Here is a 25,248-nt window from a genome sequence, read left to right as displayed (position 1 = left end):
GTGGTATTATGCTCCACTTATTGTTGAGTATAGTGATTCATTCATTCTGAAAAGTATGAAACTACATGCATTGAGAGTTATCTTTGATTATAAAAAAAAAAGGGTTTTTTTTACCAGATATTGTTAAAGGATTTTTAAAACTATCTAAACATTTATTGGCATTCCAGGTAAACTTGGATGAAGACTGCGATGGTGAGGGCATCATCGCTCACTTTCCAGCACATGCCAATGAACCTGTAGCTGCCATGTCTTTTGATCCAAGTGGAATGCTTCTATTGACTTCATGTCGATTGGGTCATAACTTCAATGTGTTTAGGTTATTTCCTCACCCCACAGGTTCCACATTAGGGGCAGTTCATCACCTTTACACATTGCATCGTGGAGATACAACAGCAAAGGTATAACTGTTTGCAATGACAATTTCTTCACTCAAACATTTGTTTTGCTCAAAAATTCATAACATTAAAAAAAGAACTAAATCTTTCCCAATTTTTTTGTCTGAAAAAATGCTGTCACTCTCCACTTTTTGCACAAAGTACTGGATACAATATGCTGCAAGAAGGAAAGGATCAGTGCTTCTGTAGCATAGTGGTTAGCAAACTCGCCTTGATTATGAGGGAGTAATGGTTTGATTCTGAGGCTTGATGCTTTCCTTTCAAAATTCATCTCAACATTGTATCCAGCTGTTTGCTCTTTATATGAATTTTTGTCTAATCCAATGTTTCCTGAAGTGAGCAATATCACCCTGTTGGGGGGCGGGGGCGATAGAAGCTACAGGTATAAATAACATAGGATCCTATGGGTTTGCTTAAGTTGGGGGGGGGGGGTGATGAGAAAAAAAAATTCTGAAAAAGATGGGGACGATAGAAAAAAAAGTTTGGGAAACTGTTGTCTAATCCATCCTACAATTTTTAGTTACTTTTCAAGATGAGACAGGGTGGTGTGATATATTTGAAATTATATCATTCTCTAGAGCATATGCAAACATAAAAATTGGAAATTTCTGCTTTTCCCATTAATTTTTACTAGCTCTTTGTTTACAAGGGTGTACCAAAAAGTTACTGGAATTATTATTTTTTTTCAAAATTAAAAATTGAATTTTAAATCATAGATAACTTAGTATATCTTTGCAAGTGCTCTCTGCTGGCCTCAATACACTAGCTTTAATTACAATTTTTTTATTGTTGGGAACAGTTTTGGAACAATCTTTCAGACCTGCGCAAATTTTCCTTCACCTCATCTACACTTCAGAATCACTTTCACAAAGCTTTATTTGTCTGTGATAATTAAGAATAGAAAGAAGTCCCCTGGAATGAAATATGGCAGTAGTGTAAATAGGCCATTACCACTATCTTAATTACACCCAGTACAGTCAGATTAGCCAGTGTATTGGCTTAATGAAAGAACCATTTTTTCCTCCCACTATATTTTTGTTCCCGTTTGAGAATTTTTGGGCACAAATGTTTTTTGGTTGACCACAGTATCTTTCCCAAGGTATTTATTAAAATTCCCTATCAGTAACCCATGGATAATTTTTTTTCCTGTTCAGACAATGGTCTTTTCCATTCTTGAGTTCTGTTTTCTAAACTTTTCTTATCACGTAAACTCTGTTTTTCATGATAATGCTTCATGGGATTTAAAAACATTTTTTCAGGTGTACAAACTCTGAAATATATGTTTTCCTATTTTTCTCCCCCCTTAAGGTCCAAGATATCGCTTTTTCTTTGGACAGTAGGTGGGTAGCAGTGAGCACCTTACGTGGAACCACTCATATTTTTCCCATCACACCATATGGAGGTGAGAAATTAGCTATTGAATAATAACCTTGTATTTAATATTTTAGCGCAATAATTTATCATAAGTGAACCGTCTGCTAATTGAATTCAATTTTTTCATATCTTCTTCACACCTGAGCCAGCAACCAGCAAAATGTCATATTTTGTTGCCAGTGTTATAAACTGAAAAAAATCCTCTTCAAACCTGAGCCAAACCTGGCTATTAAAAATAATTTTTTTAATTGATTTGTGTTTGCTGAATGACAAAATGCACTTTGAAAAAAATTAATTAGCCGATTAAATAATTATTAATTTGGGCCAATATCTTTACTAGGACCATTTGAGTTAGCTACACATTTGTACCTCAGGTCTTAGCTTCAGAAAAGATTCATTAAAAACCATTTAAAACTCTTAAAAATGAGTAAAAACGATATAGCCTTGAAGCCAATGTTCAATAGCAGTAATTTATTTTGCTCTTGATATAAAGATAACTATATATTCTTTAAAACAGTTTTTTTTAAGACAATGTTCCACACCGCAGTCAACTCAACTAACAATTCAGGATGATTATTAAAAAAATTATATTTTAAATTCTGTTACACAGTTCTTATGGTATTTATAATTAGTGTAGCATTCTAATCACAGTACATAATTAATATAGGCCAGATCAGTGTGCGAACTCATACCTCTCCCCGAGTGGTGAATCGTCTTAGCAGGTTTCACAGAAGTGCTGGGCTAGAGGAGATACAGCATCCTGTGCAGACTGGAAGAAACAGCCCAGTACTTTCAGCAAGCCCGGGAACATCTGGTTAGATTGTTTTTATTCATTTTTTTTTATGTTTAATGCATTTTCAAACATAGAAGATTTGTGATAAAGATAATTTTATTGAATAGGTCTTCTGTTTTTGTGAGCTATCTGTGATGCTAGGATTTTTTCGGAAACAATATCATATAGAAAATCTGTGAATAATCCAAACTCTAAAATTTTGCTCTTTGGGCATCTCATTTCTCATTTTTGTGGTATCTGCTTTGTGTGGAAGAAGTAAAAGGGGGAGGGGGTTCCAATGATTCAAGGCAATGCTTTCTGAAAATAACAATATTTGTTTGCTATTTTTTCTATATTCCAGTTAATTTGTTGAAGTATAATAATAAGGCTCTTTTACCAATTTTTCTACATGAGAAAAACGTACTACAGGTGGGTCTGCTTCATGGAAACAATCCATTGTCGATTTAAACTTACAAAGACTTTGCTATGTTGCTCATAATGAACTTGTTTTTTAATTCTCAATCATGGTAATCTTCATAAGGCATCTCTTAGGTTTCAGAAGCAGTCAGCTCGATTAATCATTCCTCTGTTGATTTCCGAACTGATATTAATTAACTCTATAATTTATTTTATCTCAACATCAGTGAACTTCTCCATTAAAATCCAGAAAAGTTTTTTCATTGTCCAAGCTTTTCCATCGTTCATACAAAATACTACTAGTACTAAACCACACATATACCTCGTCCATATTCCTTTGCGGAACCTCTAACGAATTGGTACATGCGTGAATGTGTATGTATGTGTAGTGAAACCTGACGTAAAGTTTGTTTCTGTGTAATGCTTGTTATGTGTAGTGCTGCCATCTGTCACCAGTTTTTCTAACTATGAGTGAAGTGTAATGATTGAATAATTAATCGTTGTAGGCCTGTTGCTCTCTGTGGCGAGACTTTTTAATGGGGAGATCGGCTCGCATTTGCGCCTCGAAGTTGGGAACCACAGGAAACCAACTTCAGCCGACCACCACCATGGCGACGGTGGGGTTCGAACCCGGATCCTCGTGATGCGAGTCCGTCATTATGACCACTCGACCACCACAGCGGCCATACAAAATACTAGGAAATGTGACTTCTTTTCACCAGTACCTCATATATTTGCAGATTAGGGGTCATTCAAGTGTTATGTCATCATCGGGGGGGGGGGGGGGGTTTGGATTTGCTGACATTTATGATGACAAGGGGGAGGGCAGTTTGAAGGTTGCTTACGTCATCAACCACCCCTTTTTGAAGATATGAAATATTCTAAGCTGCTGACGAAATTTTGCTGATGGGGGGGGGGGGTCAAAAATGGCTGAAAATCTGCTTACATAATACTTGAATGTCCCCTTAAATAATGATGGGTCTATAGTGTGTGCAAGTTACGCAATACATAACTTGCATGCCTTTTTTTTATCGCATCTACAGAAAAACAGCACTTTTTACATGAGAACCTTATGGATCGAGGGCTATATAGAAGCAGGTGTAGCTATCAATGTGAGTATATGTATATGGTATCAATGTGAGTCTCAATCTAAATATATCAAGGAATAAAAACTTAAAATTCAATCAGCCATTTCTGATTGAATTTTAAGTTTTTATTCCTTGATATATTTAGATTGAGACTCACATTGATACCATAATAATGAGGAAACTGCAGTAATGAAGCTAACCTTTGTCAAGATTTCAAATTTTCTTTGCAAATTTTCCGCTTTTAGAAACAGTTAAACAACAGTCTTATACAAATATTTTCAAAAGCACCAGAAAAACCTTTAAAAGAAATTTTTTTAATGTTTATTTAACATGTAGAACTTATATTTTGATTGATATGAGAATTATTACCTCAAAAAATTATATAATAATAACTGGGACAGAGACAGCGAAGAAGAAAACCATGAATATGAAATCTGTGAATACTGAGGGTTGAGTGCATCTCATTTTTTTCGTAAGCTAGCGTCTTCCATTTGGTATTTAGCAAGGAGTATTAAAATTTAAAAAGCACACAAAAAAAATTTCCATTAAATAACACATCTTTGTATTAATTGCATAATTTAAAATAGTGCAATTGTTTAATTCATAGAAGAATGGAACATTTATCAACATACGTAATTTATATTTTAAATTTTATTGTAGTTATATGAACTAGAATATATAAATTGGCTTATTTCTCTCATTGCATTGATTTATGAAAGTTTTTAAAGTCTTGTAAAATTTTCATTATAATTTTCTCTTCTTATTACAGTACCTCTAGGTCGCAATTATGATTCCCACCCAAGTATGCCTTACCCCACTAGCTCATTGAACCGCATGGGAAATGCTCGTCTTCCACCGTACCCCCATCCAGTAACTGTACATCCCTTAGCTCAATTGAAACAGTCTCTGGTGTTTCCACTTGCTAGTGCTGGTAAACCGAAAAGCCCATCTGGTAAAGATAGATTCAATAGAAGAACTCCTTCTGGTTCTGAGAATGTTTGTGTTGCTGCAACGTTTGCTCCTTCTCGAGGCTGGTTAGTCAGCAGCCCTAGTCTTACCAGAGATAAGAGAGGTGAATCTTTTGATTTTGTCTGTGTTGGATTTTCTTTTAGGATGAAAATTTAGTTACATATATCTTTTATTTATTTTTTTTTTTTGTGATTCTTAGGCCTACCATGACTTAGTAATTTTTTTAAATTATACAAATACAAAAATTACAAACATGCAATACACACACACTATTGACCTCAAGGGACTTGATTGTCCGCTTGTTAATTGTATAAAGATGTTCTAATAATTATTTCTCCTGAATACGATCACGTGATGCTATGATTTTTATCTGTATCAGGCTTTCAATATTCCAATTTTTGTTATTCTTGTGTTTCTCTTAGAAAACTTGCCAATGGACTCACTGTATGTTATTGATCGGCATGGGAACTTGGTAGAATATTTTCTCGAGCCAAAGCCTGCAGCTGGATCCTCAAAGACAGATGATTCGCCAATTGACTTAGATGTCACTTCCCATGCCCAGTGGGATCTTCTGCGGTAAGATCTTTGACACAGTCTATTTTTCTCGTATTGTGAAGTTTAGGTCATTTCTGCTGTGTAATTTTGAAATTTACTTCATAACAATTCTGAGCGAAAAAAAAGTGAGACCTGCAGGATCGTATAAAGTGATTATTTTTTTCCTTGAGTATAAGTAATACTTATAATTAATGTTACTCATTTATTTTTTATAGCCCAGCATCAAGCCCAGAAATTCAGCCTCCACTGGCGGCTTCCAATCCTTTGATATGTAACTTCTCTCCTGCCAAAGAAAAACGAAAAGGTGTGTGTGTGGTTTTTGTTCTTCTCGCACATTAGTCAATTTTTTGAGTGAATGATTTGATGTGAAATAGCCTAGTTTTTCTGAGGTTGCAAAATTCACATAAGAAATAAGAGTTTGTAATGAAATATATCAAGTCTCTTATAAGACTTTGGTGTTAAAGAAACCTGACATTTTTCTTTTTCACTTTGATGAATCACTGGTTTCATTGTAATTCCAAGTCAAAAGTCATAGAGATGCACTCATTATATGATTTTTTAATGTCTGTTTATCTCATTTTTCATCAAATCTCCCTAACATTTCTAGTAGTAATTTTATGTTTATTTGCTTATTGTTTTTATTCCAGGTGAATCAGAAACTTCAAGTGAAAAATGTGATGAGCCTGAAGAAAGCTGGCTATCTCAGGCATGATAATATTGTCACTCTTATTTTATTTGAGCAACAGGAATCACAATTCAAAAAACTTTGTAATTTTTCTGCAATCGCTAGAAATTGTTGTATATGCCAAAGGCTAATTTATTGAAAAATCTGACTTATTGCAAAGAGCCTGATCATTTTGCAACATGCCCAGCAGATTGGAAAAACTATCTAGCATTTTCTAATCAGCCTGATATTTTTTTACACTTATTGTGATGAGCCTATGCACCTTTAAACTAATTAGAGAATTTGTGATCATTTGCTCAGTCAGCCTGTTTCTATCCAGGCTTGATTCAGTAAGCAGAATTTTTCAATTAGCCGACACCATATTAAATCTTTCAACACAGTGAGGCTCTGGTGAACTTCTGATTCTTGCACCCCCAGTAGGCTCTAAATTAGATTCTCGCACATCCATATGGGGAATTAATAGCTCATGTCTTACAAAATTCTCCATCACATCCCCTGGTCAAGAACCATTGCTTTAAAAGAGAGTGCCTTGAGCGCTATTATTGGCACTTGAGTATTGGAATGAAGATAAGCTTATTTGTGAGAGATTATGGGAAAGTAATCATTACAGTCTCACTAGCATACAGTGGATTAAAATTGATGTTTTTCCAACAAGTGAAAAAAGGGGAGAAAAAAGAGGAGCAGATTAATATGGAGGAAAAAATTCCCCCTCTTGCAATAAAAAACTGAATAGCTACACTAAACATCTGTAGATAGAATCTGTAGCTATAGACTGTACCAAGAAATAGGGCAGTCTATAGCTACAGATTCTATCGCAAATGAGCTAGCAGTGAAAGGTTCAGCAGGCATATTTCTAGAATAATGTTGGTGAAATGAAAACCAAAATCTATATTATTAGTAGTATCAAAATTATTAGTAGTACTGTAATTTCCTGCCTATAATGTGTGGAGATTACATATTAAAAAAAAATCAGAATTTTTTTTATTCTGATTATAATCTGCAGCAAATATCTAACAATTTTTTTCTGAGGTTAGAAAAAAAGTTATGTAAGAAAGTTTTGAAACACACAAAAAAATCTTTTATAAAGATATTGATTGGAATTACCCACCTCTAACTTGGATGGCTTCTCGATTGACACTACACCACAGGGCAAATTAAAATGTTTGCTAATAAATGCCAGGAGCTTGGGTAATAAGAAAGATCTTTTAGAAACTATTATAGTTGAGTGGAGGGCCTGGATCTTATAGCCATTAAAGAATCTTGGGCAAAGGATGGGGATGAATCTTTCTTAACACATCTCAGGGTATGATACTTTTTTTGAGAAATAGATCTGATAGGAAAGGGGGTGGAGTGTTGATGTACGTGAAATCATGTTTAAAGGCTAGAGAGTGTAACGTGAAAAGAAGTGATATTGAAACTATATGGGTTGAGCTTGAAAACAAAAGATATCAAACTTTTTGTTCGGGTTTGTTACAATCCACCGATTAGTGATCAAAACTACATCACCAAAATGCATGATGAAATTTATTACATGTGTAAGCATAATAGGGTTGTCATACTAGGGGGGTTTCAATTACCCGGGCATCGATTGGGAGAACCTTTCAGCTATAGATCAATATGAAGAGACTTTCTTAAGTTGGTGCTCAATAAGTTTTTGTGTCAGCATGTATCAGAAGCCACTACAGGTACTGCTATTTTGGATTTAGTTTTTACTACTTCTGAGGATCTTGTTGCACATGTTTCGATGGGGGACGAGTTTTCTTCCAGTGATCATTTTGTTTTCACTGTAATTTTTCTTCAGGTAAGGTTGATAACAAAAGACTGGTTTCTTGTTTTCAAAGAACTAACTTTGATGTTTTGAGAGGAAGGTTAACAGAAGTTTTCAAAGACCTGTTGGAATCAGTTGGGGTGGTAAGTCAATGGGAAGAATTTAGTATGAAGCTGCCCTCTGGTGACCTATCATTGTTTACTGATAAAAGAGGAGCGTTGAAGAAAGTAATAAGGGATAGTAAAAAGGAAGTTAAATCAAGGTTGGCAGATAACATTGGCTCTGACCCAAAATCATTTTTTAGATATGTGAATAATGGATGTAAGGGGACAGTTGGCCCCCTCTTGATAGGAAGGTCTAGGGTAGAGAGCAATGTAGGCATGTGTAGTGCTTTCAATGACTTTTTCGCGTCGATTTTTAATGGAGATAACGCTATTAAATATACGGGTGTTGCATGGGTAATAAAATCCTCAACAATATTCAAGTGGAAGATGTGGAGGTCCTAAATCTTCTAAAAAATGCATGTGCAGGCAAAGCACCAGGACGAGATATCTATCCCAGGGTCCTTAGGGAATGTGCTAATGAATTGTTGGGGCCACTGGCACAGATGTACAGGAGTAGTGTTGCTGAGGGTATCGTCCCAAGGGATTGGAAACTTGCTAATGTTGTTCCGATATTTAAGAAGGGTAGTAGAGGAGAAGTATTCAATTATCCTCCAGTGAGTTTGATGAGCTCCCTCTCGAAAATTTGGGAAATCATTATGAAGAGGCAGTTTGTGAAGTGGATAGATGAGAATAATGTATTGTTGGATAATCAGCATGGGTTCGGGAAGGGGAAGTCGTGTAACTAACCTCCTTTGCTTCTATGATCACGCGACGAGGCTTTGAGTAAGGGCAAAAATGTAGATGTTGTTTATCTTGATTTCCAGAAGACATTCGATCGTGTCCAACATGATAAACTCTTGCAGTGTTTACACAAGATTGGAGGGTAACTTGCTGAATTGAATAGAATCGTGGTTAAGAGATAGGTCACAATGAGTTATGGTGAATGGGGAATTCTCTGGATCAGGAAATTAGGATATGTTCAAATTTTAAAAAAATAGAACTTTTATTTCATGCATTATGTTCATGAACTCAAATATAGGAATGTTTCTTTCATAGATTATAGACAGGAAATTATGATGTATAGTGTTTTTTATTCTCTTAAATTGTTTTCTCACTTCAATTATCAAATTTTGTATCTTTTCTGCTTTAATTTCTTCAGAGAGTTAGAATCAACTTTAAATTTTTCAGGTAGAAATCATTACTCATGCAGGACCTCACCGGAGACTATGGATGGGTCCACAGTTTTCATTCCAGACGTTTCAGCACCATTCGAACACAACTGTTCTTTCTTCATCGTCCTCAGCTCTACTGTCGCAGAGTCCAGGGACGACTCCACCATCAGCAGATATCTTTACTGAAGAGCTAGACGTACAAAGTTTGAGGTAATTTTTTCTGTTTGTATGATTCTGAAAGCCGGTTTGGGTGCAGTTTTCAATATAATTAATGAACAGAGGGCAAAATAAAGCCAATTTGAGGTAAAAATTCGTTGAAAGGAAGTTTTCACTAGAGAGACAAAGTAAAAATTGCCAATCAGAAATAGAAGCTGGATCTTGTTTGGTTTGAAAGAAAGTAGAGAGAAAAAGAGTGAGAGAGAGTATTTTTTTTAACCCACAACACATCAAGAAAATAGACTTTCTCAATATTAATGCTGAGACGTGCTCTCAGAAAGAAAAATTTTCTGGTTTCTGTGACGAATTGAACCATGGTATACTTGCAATTTTGTATATTGGTTAGTACACTTGCCCAGATTGCAAGAAGACTGTAAGGTGTGTGTTTCACAGTAAATCAATAATCATTAAATAATTTCTTTAAAAAAAAAAGTAAAATGACAGACTGCTGATTACTCGCAACATTGCCACTGCAAAGCATGTAAAAGTATATGACAGTAAAATAATGCACACACACTCAGAAAAAAAGGTAGTAAAAAAAAATATCATTGAAAAGCAGGGGGCAAACAGGAACATATGCATTTTTGAATATTGACAGCTACTTTTCATTAAACTAACTGGATGATATAGAGAGAAATGATGTCACTCTCCGCTTTTCATACGAAGTACGAAAGCCTGGATAACCAAGCGGAGATCGAGATGTTGTTCGGAAAGAAAATTCACATTCCTCTGTGGGGAATCGAAACACCAATCTCTCACTGTCCGGGCGATCTCGATCTCCGCTTGGTTATCCAGGCTTTCGTACTTCGTAACTGGATGATAGTTTGATTCTGTCTCTCTACTGCTTTTCTTGAAAATATACAAATACAACGGCACAACAGGCAAAATGCCCAACGAGGTGGCTGAGAAAAAGATGCCCGCAACGAATATGAATGCATATGTCATACACTTCAAAAACACAGCAACCCAGTTAAAAATGCAATTACAAACAATATATATACATGATAGACTACTATACAATGTCCATAAAATGTATTTATGATTGCCTTATTCCAAGTATGGATAGCTTTTCGATTTACCCTAACATGTTTATCGTATTTCTTTTTAAACATGTCAAATTGTGTTAGAATTTACTACCTCTGGAGGTAAGCTATTTCATTAACAATCCTATTAGAGAAAAATTCCCTGCAGCACCATAACCTAGAATTGTTCCTTATCAATCGATGCTAGCGTCCACTTGTAAAAGTAGTCGATTGATGCTGTATTAATAATTTGTTTAAGTTGGTCTGGAGCAACTCCCTATCACTTTGATTCACATTATATATCACATTAACAAGTTTTCAATCGCATGGGATGATACACTACTACTTAACCATACATGCATCTTGTACACATTTTTCTTCGGAATTTCTAACGAATCGGCACATGCCGGAATGTGTGTTCTGGGTGAATGGGATGATACACTCAGCAACACTACTACTTGAATCTCCCTATTAATGTATTAGAGAGTATTTCTTCTTGTTCTAATAAAACCCACTTTATGTTTTAATCTTCTCTTTCCTTTGCTATATAGTGCCAGACCTGCTCGTTCAAATCCCATGGCTATGCCAGGAAGTCACCAATCCGCATCAGATTTTCCTGGATCTCCTCTGCTCATAGAAGCCAGTTCAGGTAAAATAAATGTGAAAATTCATCATTTAGTGTTTTTTGGTTTTTTTAAATATAAATACCCATTTATGTTGCAAATATAAGAAATCCCCCCCCCCCCCCATGGAAATGCTGAATTAAAAGTGCATTTATTACATTCAGTTTGTATTTATTTCAAGCAGAAATGCCAGTTTCATATCTCTAGTAGTCTTAATTTGATTCAGATTTGATCTGGAGAACCAAATCTTAATTCACATTAGACCTTCCAGACGAAAATATATCCCAACTAGGTCGAAGAATAGGGCAAAAGTCTATCAATTATGCAATTGCAACTAAATAAGCAGCTGTAATGTACAAGATGCCACTTTCAACACTCCACATGTAGCAAAGAATGAAAAGACAATTTATAATAGGTAAATTTTTAAATACACAGACATATGTTTTGGCACTCGTGTGGGTGTTCTTTTTCAAAACAAAAAGTACACTGATCTTTGCCCAATAAAAAACAGAAAGGTTTCGTCATCATTCTGACCACATTTTTCATCAAGTACAGAACCATTTGCTTACTATTACTTTACTGCACACCAACTCCGGCCATATTTTTGCTTGTAAAACTACACTCATGAGTACTGAAACATATGTCGGTTTATTTTAACATTGATTATTTGCCTGTAAAACATGTCTTTTCTGTCTTTGCTAAGTCTCAGGCAAAGTTATTGATTCTATTATACTTTTCATACCAAAACTGAAAAAATGCTGATACAAAAATAAAATAAAATCCTGTTCGTTCAACTTACTGACAAAGTTTTATTTGAAAATTCTATTTGTATGTTCCATTCCGTAATACAGTCGACACTCGTTATAACAAACCCCCTGCGCGCTCCAAACGGAAAATAAACGTTATATTGAGAGGTCCTTATATCAAACATTTTCAAAAAAGTCATAAAATTTAGTTTCGCTGCTTTTTCTAACTGCTGGAATTTTCTTTCCCGTGATTGACTGCACAAAGAAGAAAATCTCAACTCTTCTGCTTTCATAATGGAATCACAGTTTTTAATTATGGGGAAAAAAGTACTCTTTGCAATAGTCAATAATTCGACTATTTTGGCTTCCATCAGTTTCTTGTCAACTCTGTCAAAACTTTGAATTTGAGCTCTACTGTTTTCCCCTGCATTATCCAGCATGCCACCCAACTCAAGAGGCACCAGTTTTTGGAATGTTGGGGTCTGATCCGTTCTCGACATACCAGGAAAAACAAGGTTTAATAAGGAACATAGTATACATTCAACCAGTTTAATGGATTTTTATAATAGTTATTTAAGAATTTTCCAGAATCTGATTTGAATTTCCCAGCATGCCGGCTAATGCAGGGGATAAAGATATAGCGCTCCATTCATTTGAGACAGTAAAATGATTAATTTACAGAATGAAAAAATAAGTTCAATCACCTGTATATTCTTAAATTGAGAAATTAAGTAAAATTGCAAAAATCAACCACGTTGGAAGTGGGAGCGAACCATCACACCACCATATGAGAAAATAAAACAGAATGGTAAGTAGTGGGGGAGAAGGGAAACCACCAACATCATCCATTCGACTCGTGTCTTGCTATGACTTGCCCTACCTCCAGTGAGTGCACTACTTATCTTCAGAGTTTTTTTTTGCAGAAGTGCCAACATGTGTCTTTCATTCTCTAAGCATCAAAAGTCAAGTTCAGTTGCACTCAATGACAAACTTTGTCCATTTCTTTACAAAAACAAACAAAAAAACAGCAGGCTGAGCTGAAATTGGTCATTGTAATGGATTGAATGATATTTGCTGGTTGTTGTATTGGATAAAAAATAACATAGTAGAAATAGGAAGAAAAAATTTGGGACCTGTCGTAACGTTTTTGATAAATTAAGGGTCCTTTATAATGTATGGTTGTTATAATAAGTGTCGACTATAATAGGCAACATCTGATGTTATTCTGAAGTAAAAACTTAAACTGTATTAAAAAGAAATACATAAAAAGGAATTCATAAGAACTAATTGAAATCCCTTATGAAGTCTGAACAAAAAGTTATTGGATAGGCCACGCCTTTCAATTAGCTGCTAGAACTAAAATTTTAATTAACAGCTGTATAAGTTGCTTTGAAGACCAGACACACCCCGCTTTCCATCTCAGAGAGATATTGAAGCGTTCCCGAAGGATGGGTGTATAAGCTGCTGCTGCTTTAACATTGGGAAATTACAGCACTTCAAATATAATATCTTTGGAAAAATGGCTTTTATATGAAAAGTCAGAGAATAATAAAATTATGTGGATTGTTTCTTTTGACAATTTTGAATCTGTATCATGTTGATGAAAAATAAGAAATACATAGATAATCCATTGTTTTTGGCAGGATGCCAATGATGCCATCACTTATTAAAGTTTGAAAGAGAGACAAAAGTGTAAAGGGCACTTGATTAATCATATTTCTAAGGTTGCCTGTAAGATTTCTGCTTTCGATCAATTTGGTTTTTTAATATGTTTTATTTTTCGTATGATTTTTGAAATTTTTGTTTTTTCTGTGGCATCAGGAAGTTTTGAGCAATTGCCAAATATGCTGGAGGTTTGTGGGAGTTGGCCAGACACTTGTAGTAGCATAAATCAATGCAAAGGCAAAGAGGAACAATTGAAAGAGAATATTGCTGATGCCATGGCAGATTGTCCATTCGACTACCACCTGCCACCAGTTTCTCGTAGTGATACTGCAGGTATTTATTGCAAAAAAATATGCATCCATATTTCATTTGAATTTATCATTATTCTAACTCCTTGTTATATAGCACGTATTGAGAGACATTGCAAAATTGTGGTCTATTCAGAGTACAGTATAACTGATGACTTCATCTAGGTTCTAATGTTAGTTAAATTTTTAACAGCAGTTCCGATGAAAAGCGAAAAATATACCAATGATCTCTTGTAACAAGACAGTGTCATAAGAAGCTACTGTTTTATTATTGCATGCGAGAATGTAATTAAAAGAATGTCACACTGATTTTCTACGGCAACTTACCTATTTTGATTGTATTGTTTTTGTCATTGTTTGTAATGTTTTTGCAGAGTTGCATGGTAGTTATGAAGAACTTAGCTCTAGCAGTTCAGCTTCTGGTTCTGCGTGTCATTTGATTCCTTCGTCTCCTCTGTGCTCTGACCTTACTTTGATGTTTCCACCATCAGAAAATTCTCCAGACTCTTCATAACAACTAACTGCTTTTGTCAGTTTTTAACGTGTGAGTACAATTCAAATATTTCTTTTTCTGTATTATTTCAAATGATAACGTGATACTAATTTAAATATTGTACCAAAGTAATTATCAAATCTAAAAGCAGGTCAAATGACCCATATCTTTGATCCTTTTATAGTTATTCAGTATTTTTTACAGTGGTCATAAAATAACTTTGCCAATGTAAGAGATATAGGTGTTTCAGAGTATGCACTCGAGAAGAGGAAACATAAAAACCCCTATTTCTTGCGCTCACAATTACAGCAACAAAAGTTTTACATTTTTAATGCAGACACATTTTAATACATTGCAAAGTCATCAGCGCAGGAAAAAAAACTATAAATGACTCTGGAACAGTGACTGCAGCGGGATAAACTCAGTGCTAGCCACAGACAAATAAACACATGGAAACAGCCAATGCAGGTCATTGATGCTGTAACTATAATCGCAAGAGCTAGGTTATTGTTTCTCTTCTCATTCTCAAGTGAAAATTCTCTTTGAAACTCTTATAGCTCGAATTTCACTTGCATTAGTTGATTTTTTGGCTGCTAGAAGCTTGTATATCAGCAAAGGTAGTATATGACCACCCTGTATGTAGTAGCTCTTGAAACACTAATTCTTTTATTTACATAGTGAGTGCTCTTTCTCTGTAGGATAACTATGCAGTTCTTATCTGAACTGTATTATGAATATGCCAACAACGATGACAACACAGCTGACTGTGATTCACACCCAAAAATATTTGCTCATTCGAATATCAGCGAGGTTTGTGCTATTTCCAATGCATGCTTTTGTACAATAACTTATTAAAGGAAAGGGGAAAAAACACCAGTATCATCACAACTTGAAAATGTAATATAATGCTGGCTTGCAAACTTCATTGCTGAAGAAACGTGTACAAAAAACAAGAAAGAAACGCAGAGAATTATTTTCTAATCTGTATTCTTATAAGTCATTGATCGTTCTTTTTCCCCTTCCTCTGTTTTTCTTCTTTGTATATATTTGTATTTGATGAAGTTAAAGCATCATGGATCAAACTATTCCCTGTTCAACAAATGCACAATTTCTCAGTCCAAAAATTAAGATATGATGTACGATGAGGGGGAATAGAATGTTTATGTGTTTGTATATATATATATATATATATAGTAGCTATATTTATACTTGTATTCAAATAGAGATGGAATTTTCAATGTGCTAAATCTTTTTTTTTTTCCTTGTTGTTACACTTTTAGCTGTTTTTAAATTTTGTGCTTTCAAATAAATGTTTAAACTATCGCATCATTATAGTACATTAGATGCGTTTATTTTTAAAATGTGTGTATACTAATAACCATGTACATAATGTGCTTTAATCTTCTTTGAAACATGTTTTACTTTGTACAACTCTTTATTGCTTTATTATGAATCCTTTTCTTTTACCTTTTTATAAGGATTATAAACTGTATTGATGTGCTATCAGGTTGAAGTGATTATTTACAAAACTGATAATTTTTGTTAAAATAATGAAATTGATGATAATTGTTGGACAATGAAATCATTATGTGTGCTGAAATTTTATTAATTGATGTAAATATCAATGAATAGTGTTGCTGCTCATAAATAGCTTCTCTTACGGATTATTTTTGTTTTAACATTTATTGCTTGTACTACCGAATTTTCCTACAGTGGATTGATTATACAGTAAATAAAACATCAGAATTTCTTAGCAAATATTATATACAAAATTACCGACTCTTATGTGCAGTTTTTGTTTTTTAAGAGGATGGAATAGAAATAGATATTTCCAAAATTAAGTTGTAAAAAATTAAGCTTTTAAAGATTTATAGACGTTTTATATATATAGAAGAGCATATATTGTCCCCCCTCCCTCATACTAGAAGCACAAATGTGCAAATTTCCACTTTTTTTTATCAGCTGGTTTTGGATACCTTATTTTGTTAAGTTTTGCCTGAAACGCAAATGTGTATTCCTATTGAAACACGTGTGTTACAAAACATTTTAGGAAAATAACTTCCATAGAGTAGCATGGGTAGAGTAAACATTTAAATGCCATTTCCCACATTGTTTTTCCCAAGGACATTGAACATTCTTGCTTCTAGCAGGGAAGGGGATGATATAGCAGAAAAATGACTTTTTTTCTGCGAAAACATGAAAAAAAAACTGTCTCCATTTCTCATGATTTCATTATTTATAAATGAAATTTTAATAAACACTAGTTATATGATGTTATTTTTCCTTGAGGTAAATTTGAATCCGCTGATTAGATGTAGCAGTGAATAATATGAAGGAAAATACGGTAGTAATGTACCAACAAAAGAAAAAGTCTAATGCCAAATAGATGAACAAGATAATGTTTAAAACCTCATCAGTTTTCAGGTTTAATGGAGGTGTGATCATAGAGTGGCTAAAACTTCACATAAGAACTTAAAATAGGGAGAGCTACATTTGTATAGGAAAAAGAATGGTCAAAACATCACTTGAAGATGATTGAAGATGCTATTCACCAGTGCTCCAGGTGAAAAACTGGGACTTACTGTGAGAGATTTCCAAAGCAATGGTGTATAAATGCCTGTTGATGATGAAATGTATGTGGTTCCAGGAATAACCATTGTTGCAGCTGATATCCATGAAACAGTTATGTAACTGAGTTGATTTTCAGGGCTTTGGTCCAATGAATACAATAAACTCTACTCAAACTCACACAGCGGTACTTCAACCACACCCCACCGTCATTACAGTGGTGGTCGGCTGAAGTTGGTTTTCTGTGGTTCCCAACTTCAAGGCGCGAATGTGAGCTGATCTCCCATTTAAAAAGTCTCGCCACAGACCTACAAACAGTACAAATGTAATTCAATCGTAACACATCACTCAGCTCACTTCTGACATATAGATGGCAGCACTGCAAAATCAAACACAACACTACATACGCACTTACTGTTAGGTACACACACAGTTGCACTTCCGGCACAGCTCACTAGGTAGTAAATCGCCCATAGATGGTGATAGACCTGAGTTGTGCTTGGTTTGAAAGAAAGAAAGTATGTTCAACCATAGAAAACTAATTCCATTGTAGGAATCATATTTTTCAAAAATACACAGTGATCAGTGGATTGTTGATGCCAAACGTCTATAATTGCTAATAGCAGCAATGGAAGAGTTGAGCGAAACTTTGCCCAAGAATATTAAGAAGACGCCAACGAATAAGGCAAATACACGAAAATACAAAAAGCCTTAATGCATTTCAACACCAATGGGTGTCGTCTTCAGAGAAAAAATATTTAACCATTAGACATGCTGATCGAGTTTCCCACTTGGGTTGAATACCAAATCTTAATACTTGGTTGCTTAGCAGATAAAGTGTTCTCTTCATTTGACGTCTGTACGTCTTTTCTGACCACGACATTTGAAGAGGACAGACATACTTTTTCCGCTGAGCAACAGAGCATTAAGATTTGGTATTCAACCAAGTGGGAAACTTGATCAGCATGTCTAATGGTTAAATATTTTTCCTCTGAAGACGACACCCATTGGTGTTGAAATGCATTAGGACTTTTTGTATTTCCATGTATTTGCCTTATTCGTTGGTGTCTTCTTAATATAGCAGCAATGGTAATTCTTGTCATGAGGTCCATTTCACGGATAACGGGTGTTTCTTCTATTATGTTTTTGATGATTTTTTCCAACACAAAGCTAGTTATAACTATTCCACCTATAATGATGGGTGATGTTTCTGGCCATTTGTTTTTGTGCTTGAATTTGGCTGATTTTGAAATTCTATACTTTTCCTTATACTTTGGAGGAGTTTCAAACCACCCTATTAAAGTTCTAAAAGTGATCAGATTCAGGTAGATTAAATAATGGTTATATATATAGTGATGAATATACAGTTGGACTTGCTTATAACGAACATGGATATATTGCTAATTTTTACATATAATGAAGTTTTTCTGTGTCACGTGACTCTTGTATCACTTATCTAGTTATTTGGACTGGTTATAACAAACACTGATTTCAGCAAAGTGCATCTATTACAAATTTCTGGCTAATTTTTCAAACAAAATTGTAATGAATTTCTTTGTAATCTTGTCTGAATCTTATATGTCAATTTACCTTTCTGCAACTGAGATAATGTTTTGTTTCTTTATTAGGAAGACATTCTAGCAGAGCTGTTTTGGGTTCTGTAAAATCCTATTTTGCTTCTTCCCCACTCCCCTATTTTTCTCAGTCAAATCTTATTTTGTTTTCAGAAAACCTCATTAAGAAGAAAGAATTGAGGTTATCTATTTCCAAGAATCTAACATCAAACCACCTTTAGTGGACATTTTCCATTCTCAAGTTAGATTCGGGCATTGGTTCTGATAGTTTCATTGTTTCGAAATTAATTTTGAGAATGTCGAAGTGCAAAACGCTATTCATTACTTCAAAAATTGTAGCTGTACAGTTGTTTGAAATCCAAAAATAGAAAAAGAATGTGAGGTATCTCTCTCAAAAAATTGGAATTACACTCAAAGTTTGTTATTTTTTCTTTAAAATAATTAAAAAAATGTGAAACAAATTTTTTTTTTTTTTTTGGTGTCAGTGCTCTTACTAGAAGAAAAGCATTACACTTTTCACATGCTTATTTGGCAAAAATGATTTAAACACGAAACGTTCCAAGTCCACAAAAATATCAAGAAATAAAGAAAGCAAGAATAAACACATATTTTGTTTATGTATCTAATTATGTTATTATAATTTAATTATTTTTAATGTTTATTAAAATATATTATTTTAATCTATTTTAAGATTACTGAAAAATGTATATAGAGCATGCAAAATGTTTTATTTTGCTTGAGCACACAATTTTTAAAGCCGATATGGATATAACAAAGTTTGCATATATAAAGAATAGTTTCACTGTTTTTTCCGACTTCGTTATAAGCGGGTCCGACTGAATCAGCAATATTCATTGAAATGTTATGCAACTTTATTGAATTGACTTGAGAATTGATTTCTTGAAAATTTTGTTCTTCATAGGTAAGAATTATGTAAAATGTATTTAAATTGAGTTCCGCAAAGTTTCATTGCATGCTTGCTTATATTAGCATGATGCCAGTGTATGCTTGATTTCCCCTCCCCCCAAAGTAGTTTACAATACTTCTTTTTGATTTGACTCCCTTATGAGTGGGCGTATGTAGATGTGTATGAACTTTTCCTGTTAATCACGCGACAACATATCAGAAGTTACACAGGAACAACGAACTTTTTTTTATATAGTGAGTATTCATTATGATTTGTGATATAGAAATAAGAGTAGATTTAGTTTTGTATTGGAATTCAAATGTGTGCTTTATATCTATTTATTTTCATTACGAAGAAAAAACAAACACGCAAAAAATAAGTGAAAACTTGGCTTTCAAGTGTGCATGCGTAGAATGTGATGTGTAGTGCATTGTTTTGGTGGTTGTGTTTTATCTTCCATTTATTTTGTATGTTGTAACTTTTAGTGAGATTGTATTCTAACATAGGCTTTGTGTGGCAATGTCGAGGTTGTTAGCTTTTTTTTTTCCTTTCTATTTTTCAATCGTTTTTATGTTGCATTTATGTAGTGAATGCCCCATGTGTTACTTTACCGTGTTGCTGGCAACTTCTTTGGTAAAAATGAAAAGTTTTGTGAACTAGCTTTTAGACAAAGTAATGTCAAAAAATGCAATATGTGATATCTTAAAACTGCTTTGCATAATTACTAGGAATAACTTTACTTATTTGAGACTAAATCAAGAAAAATGGTTTACAATCATGCTTTTGTATGTGCAACATGATAGAATCATCATGCTTACAGTTTTTTCAATATAACTTGACGCTCAGCAAAATTCAAGGTACAATGATGTAAAGTACAAAGACGCATGTTTTCTCAGATGACCATAAATCTGACCAATTTGTCACAACCCAATTCTTATTTTATGAAGAACCACAATTCCATTCACTTGAATACAAAATAACTTGTATGAGATTAGAATCTTAAATTTTGGAAATTTTTAGCAGTAAATCTTTTTTATTATCGTTTTTTGTATCTTTTTAATAAAATTAGTATGGTACCAATTATTGAAATCAGAAATAAAAAACGTTTCAATGAAGTAGAAAGTAAATGATAAAGTACTTAGTTTTTTTTAAAGGTCTTATTACACTTTCTTTTTTTCCTCAAATTTTGATGAAAGATTTTAATGATAGATGGAGGAAATGTGAGTTAGAGCAGCGGTTCTCAACCTTTTTGATTCGCGGAGCCCTTTTTAGTAAAAAAAATTCAATGGCGGAGCTCCGTGGGAAAATTTTTTAATTACTTGATCAAAGTTACTGATTTATTTTTACTATTTAAAAATATTTATAATTATATTTTTAAATTTTACTGGTTTTTTTTTTATTTTCCTCGAGCGGCCGCGGAGCCCCTGGAGAGTGCACAAAGAGCCCCAAAGGCTCCGCGGAGCACCGGTTCAGAACCGCTGAGTTAGAGTATGGAAGATATAGTTGGGGTAGCTCAAATTGGAGTTTCAAGCTTAATGCCATGAAAATTGTTCTGTGAGAAGAATACAGTTCTTGCTTTATCTTGGGTTACTATTAGCTGTAACTGCTTTAAGTTAGACTTGATGGGCAAAGCTTCAGAGGGCACAATGTGCCCTTTAATCTTTGAGCAATTGTAATTTGAATTCTATGCAATGGGGACTTTATGTATCCTATTAACTACAGATAAATTTTCATGTTTGCTTGATCTTAATCTAATCGTATTAAGTTTGATTTGACATATTTTTAGGCAATGGTTTCTTTTTTCTTTTAATCATAAAAATGATATTCCATTCAAAATTTATCAACTAATAAATATATTTTTGGGTATTTCTCAAATTGTGTGCATTTCATTTTCTATTTCTTATGAATGAACTCTCATCAATTGTGTTTGTAGTTATTTTCCTGCGAATTTTACAGTCGACCAATTATTTATTGTTTTGTGGAAGTTTTACTTATTATTATTCGAATAACACCAATGCGTGTGTCATTATTTTATTATATGCTTGTCTTTAATTATTATAATTTTATTGAATGAAATGTAGAAGGTTGCTTGAGAAGAGGTGAGTGTGGCATGTCAATGGATTAAACGTGTTCGATTCTAAAATGAGTGTTTGTTATTATTTGTTTTATGCAACTTTTATCACCACACCATACTCTCCTTGTGAAGATTCTTTAGGATGTAGCGGAACACACTGGAATGTAATGTAAAGAAAAAGATTGTTCTTCTCAGTTATGTCAGGGAAAGAGACTTTCTGGATATTATGGTGTTCAGGACGGTGCGCGATATCTGTTCTGTACTGCCATCCTTCTTCAAAATTGTAAGTGACAATTTTCAATCGCATGTAAACCTATGCACGTGAAATTGTTGTTATAGATCTGCTGCTGGGAGATTTTTTTTTTTAAAGACAAAGCTGATACATTATTTAACTTGATTCTAGTGTCTTTTTTGCCTGAAAGGGTGTGTAACCAAAATTAAATTAGATTCCAAACTAAAAAAATGCGTCCCTCCAATTCCTACGACTTACATTTCCATTGGTTCCCGAACAATTAGCTACTATGATGAAGGCTCGATTACCGAGTTATATCATCACGATACGCATATCTAATATGTGTTTAACGTTGAGAAGGCGAATCGTGAAAGTGAATATGTCTTCCAAAGATGCGGTAAAAGCCGAGGCGGGTTTCGGTAACATAACACTTTGGGCACGTCCGGCAGTGTATCTGTTGCTGTGCTCAACTAACGTGAATTCATTACCACGGATGCTCCGATCCGTCTGGTAGTGCTCCAATTAGCGCCTAGCATATTTGGTGAGCGTCTTCTGCCCCCCCCCCCCTTCCCCCCGGCTAGTGTATTCGTGAGTTATAACGACTATATCGATTCCCTGTCTCATGTAAGATGCCTCTCTAGAAAGTAATATGAATTCCTTCGAGAATACCCATATATTATTGAAATTGGACTGAAATTAAGATAAAGCAAAGAGAAAAACTTATTCATTTAATTTGTGATAGTGATGTTCAACGTTCCCTCCAATTTTGTTTTTTCACCTGCGCAGACCTGTTTTTGTGTGTGTGCGTGGCGAAGAATTTGTCATATACTGAACACAGATGGTGTGTTTAATGTGCGTGGAAGCCCTTTCACGGTGCACGAACGCGCGCATCTTAGAGGGAACATTGGATGAAATCCTTTCCTGCAGCGTTTCTCGATCTATGGTCCGCGGACCACTTTTGGACCACGGTGGTGTCACAGATAGTCCGCAGGCAGACTTGAAAAGTTAATTCTTTATTGAAGGAAATAATATTCAGTTGTTGCGATTATATATATATACATAATATTAGTAATACCTTATATATATATATATATGTGTGTATATGTAATTATAGGTAATAATAGGCCGCTGTGGTGGTCGAGTGGTTATAGTGCCGGACTCGTGATGCGAGGATCCGGGTTCGAACCCCACAGTGGTGGTCGGCTGAAGATGGTTTTCTGTGGTTCCCAACTTCAAGGCGCTAATGCGAGCCGATCTCCCCGTTAAAAAGTCTCGCCACAGAGAGCAACAGTCCTACAACGGTAAATCATTCAACCATAACACTTCACTCATAGTTAGTAAAACTGGGGGCAGATGACAGCGCTACACATAACAAGCATTACACAGAAACAAACTTTACGTCAGGTTGCACTACACGTACACGCACATTCCCGCATGTACCGATTCGTTGGGGGGTTCCGCGGGGGGGGGGGTGCATGTGTGGTGTAGCAGTAGTAGGTAGGGGCTCGGGGATCCATGATGTTCTTAAGTCAGCCACCTCGTTGGGCAATTTGCCTGTTGTGGCGTTGTATTTGTATTTGTATATAATGCAAAATATACGATGCGTCGCCAATTGTCACCAAAAAGGTTGCCATAGCTCGGCAAAATCACCAATTATTGTTAAGAGTTACAGATGAGTAGGAAATGAACGACTTCTGGAAATTGTAGTGAATCGAAATGTAGTTCAGGGAAAAAATGGTGAACAATACATGCGAGTAATTATAAATTATAATCATAATTTTAGTTATTTATAAATTATCTCCATTCACTATTTTATAAGATTATAAATTTAAATGTGAGCTTCATTGAAAAAAAAAACTGGACAATGTTTTGGAAAGTCGAAACAGCCGAAAAGACTTGAAAATACAACTACATACGGTCACGACATGCTTTAATGCCGCATGTCGTTGAATACACAAAAGGTGAGAGCCGCTGCTTTAGAGTAACCACCTGAAGTTTTCTTTTCTGCTATTTCGTATCGAGCAAATTTTCTAAAGCCATACCACCCGATAACAAGCATGTCAAAAGTTCAATATAATGTACAAGCAGGATCGGACTTAGGCAAGTTCGAAAGGTGCGGCCACACCGAGCCGCAAAAGGGGGATAAAAATGTACGTTTTGATTTCAACTTCTTAGCAAAGCAATAGCTTAAAATTCAGTCCAAGATAAAGAGAACCTCCAAGGTACTCCAAGAACCTCCTGAGGGCCTGGGTAGATAATCAGTTTCTAGCCCTGAGAGCCCTAAACCTTCAAGTGCCTGGGAGCTCACTCGTAATTTTTTCACTGGGAAGCGAACACTTTTGTCCAAATTTAATGCCTAATGGCATTTTTTTATGACCACGAAGTAGTTTTACAGTCGTTCTCGGGCACCAACGTGAATTTGGCGGGCACTAGAGTACCTATGGATATCCTGGGGTATTGGAAAACCCTTGTTCACAGGGGCCATAATTTTTTTTGCACCGAGCCGCAAAATACTTGAGCCCGTCCCTGTATACAACCGAACTTTTCTATGTTTTTTTCCAGGCTCGTATACAGGTCTCTCATAAATTCGTAAATGGCTAATATATACGTAGTAATATAACTAATATTCATAAATATCGTGAATTCATTAAAACTGAAGGAATTTGTATATTTGAATGTGGTTTGCAAAGAAAAGTTGTTCTCACGAAGGAGGATTTATTTTGGTACAGAAAAAAAAATTTAGTTCAAATTTTTGTCGACAGGGGGATTTTCGTGAAATCAAATTGCTAAAATTTTGGCCTGACCTTTTCTTTGACCTTTCTTCAATCTCTTCTGTGTCCAAAACGTTCGTGAAGCTTCAGCCGGTGATTCAAAACTGGGCTGAGGTAAAACAACACCATTAGTGCTTTATCCGCTAATACCAATGTCACGATGAAAACTTTATGTAAGCACCAGTAAACAGTGAAATTCACAAATGAGCTGTTAATCGTACACTCTATTTCATAGGACTCTGATTTGCATATTACCAGTGATTTGCTTTCGTGCAGCGCCCCTCTTTCGACAAAAATTTAAACTTTTTTTTGTCCCATAACAAAATTCCGCTTCGTGAGAACAACTTTTTCGCAAACCTCATGCAAATATACTAATTCGTTCAATTTTTATGAATTTTTAAACTATTTACGAATTTATGGCACATCCTGTGCATAATCAAATTAGCCTTATCCAGTATTTCGCACGTGCATAATACACAGAGTTGCTAAGAAGGTATTAGGAACTATACTTGGATTGTGTATATGAAATATACGAGCATCAGTTTCGTGATGAGCGTATTATTTTCCAACGTGAGAGCACACATTTTTCTCGAGTCCTATCATCGTGAAATTCTATCCAATCAACAGCCGAGTTCATCCCTCGGTAATCGAAGGGAGTCATAACGAAAACGGGAAATGAGGAGTCGGATTCTGTGGAAATGGATTATTATACGAGCCAAATACCTCCGGATCCAAATTGATATGGAAAAG

The 25,248-nt window shown here is 34.8% G+C and overlaps 1 protein-coding gene across 1 annotated transcript in view; it reads left to right on the top strand.

Annotated features, from left to right (window-relative positions):
* The window catches only part of LOC149081607 (BCAS3 microtubule associated cell migration factor-like), a 45,442-nt gene extending 23,860 nt beyond the window's left edge, over window positions 1-21,582 (top strand). Inside the window, exons 12-23 of the mRNA XM_089237013.1 lie at window positions 168-398; window positions 1,704-1,797; window positions 2,437-2,583; window positions 4,816-5,118; window positions 5,438-5,591; window positions 5,786-5,874; window positions 6,218-6,276; window positions 9,316-9,509; window positions 11,089-11,186; window positions 13,728-13,904; window positions 14,254-14,423; window positions 15,071-21,582. Of these exons, the coding sequence (XP_089093139.1) occupies window positions 168-398; window positions 1,704-1,797; window positions 2,437-2,583; window positions 4,816-5,118; window positions 5,438-5,591; window positions 5,786-5,874; window positions 6,218-6,276; window positions 9,316-9,509; window positions 11,089-11,186; window positions 13,728-13,904; window positions 14,254-14,393 (1,686 nt within the window). The 3' untranslated portion in view covers window positions 14,394-14,423; window positions 15,071-21,582. The remainder of the gene's footprint in view (window positions 1-167; window positions 399-1,703; window positions 1,798-2,436; window positions 2,584-4,815; window positions 5,119-5,437; window positions 5,592-5,785; window positions 5,875-6,217; window positions 6,277-9,315; window positions 9,510-11,088; window positions 11,187-13,727; window positions 13,905-14,253; window positions 14,424-15,070) is intronic.
* The last annotated feature ends 3,666 nt before the right edge of the window (window positions 21,583-25,248 follow it).

This window comes from Pholcus phalangioides, unplaced genomic scaffold (genome assembly GCF_987345545.1).
Source record: "Pholcus phalangioides strain wild (caught in Gottingen) unplaced genomic scaffold, Ppha-v1.0 ptg000009l_1, whole genome shotgun sequence".
NCBI lineage: Eukaryota > Metazoa > Arthropoda > Arachnida > Araneae > Pholcidae > Pholcus > Pholcus phalangioides.
This window is presented reverse-complemented; position numbering and strand designations above follow the sequence as displayed.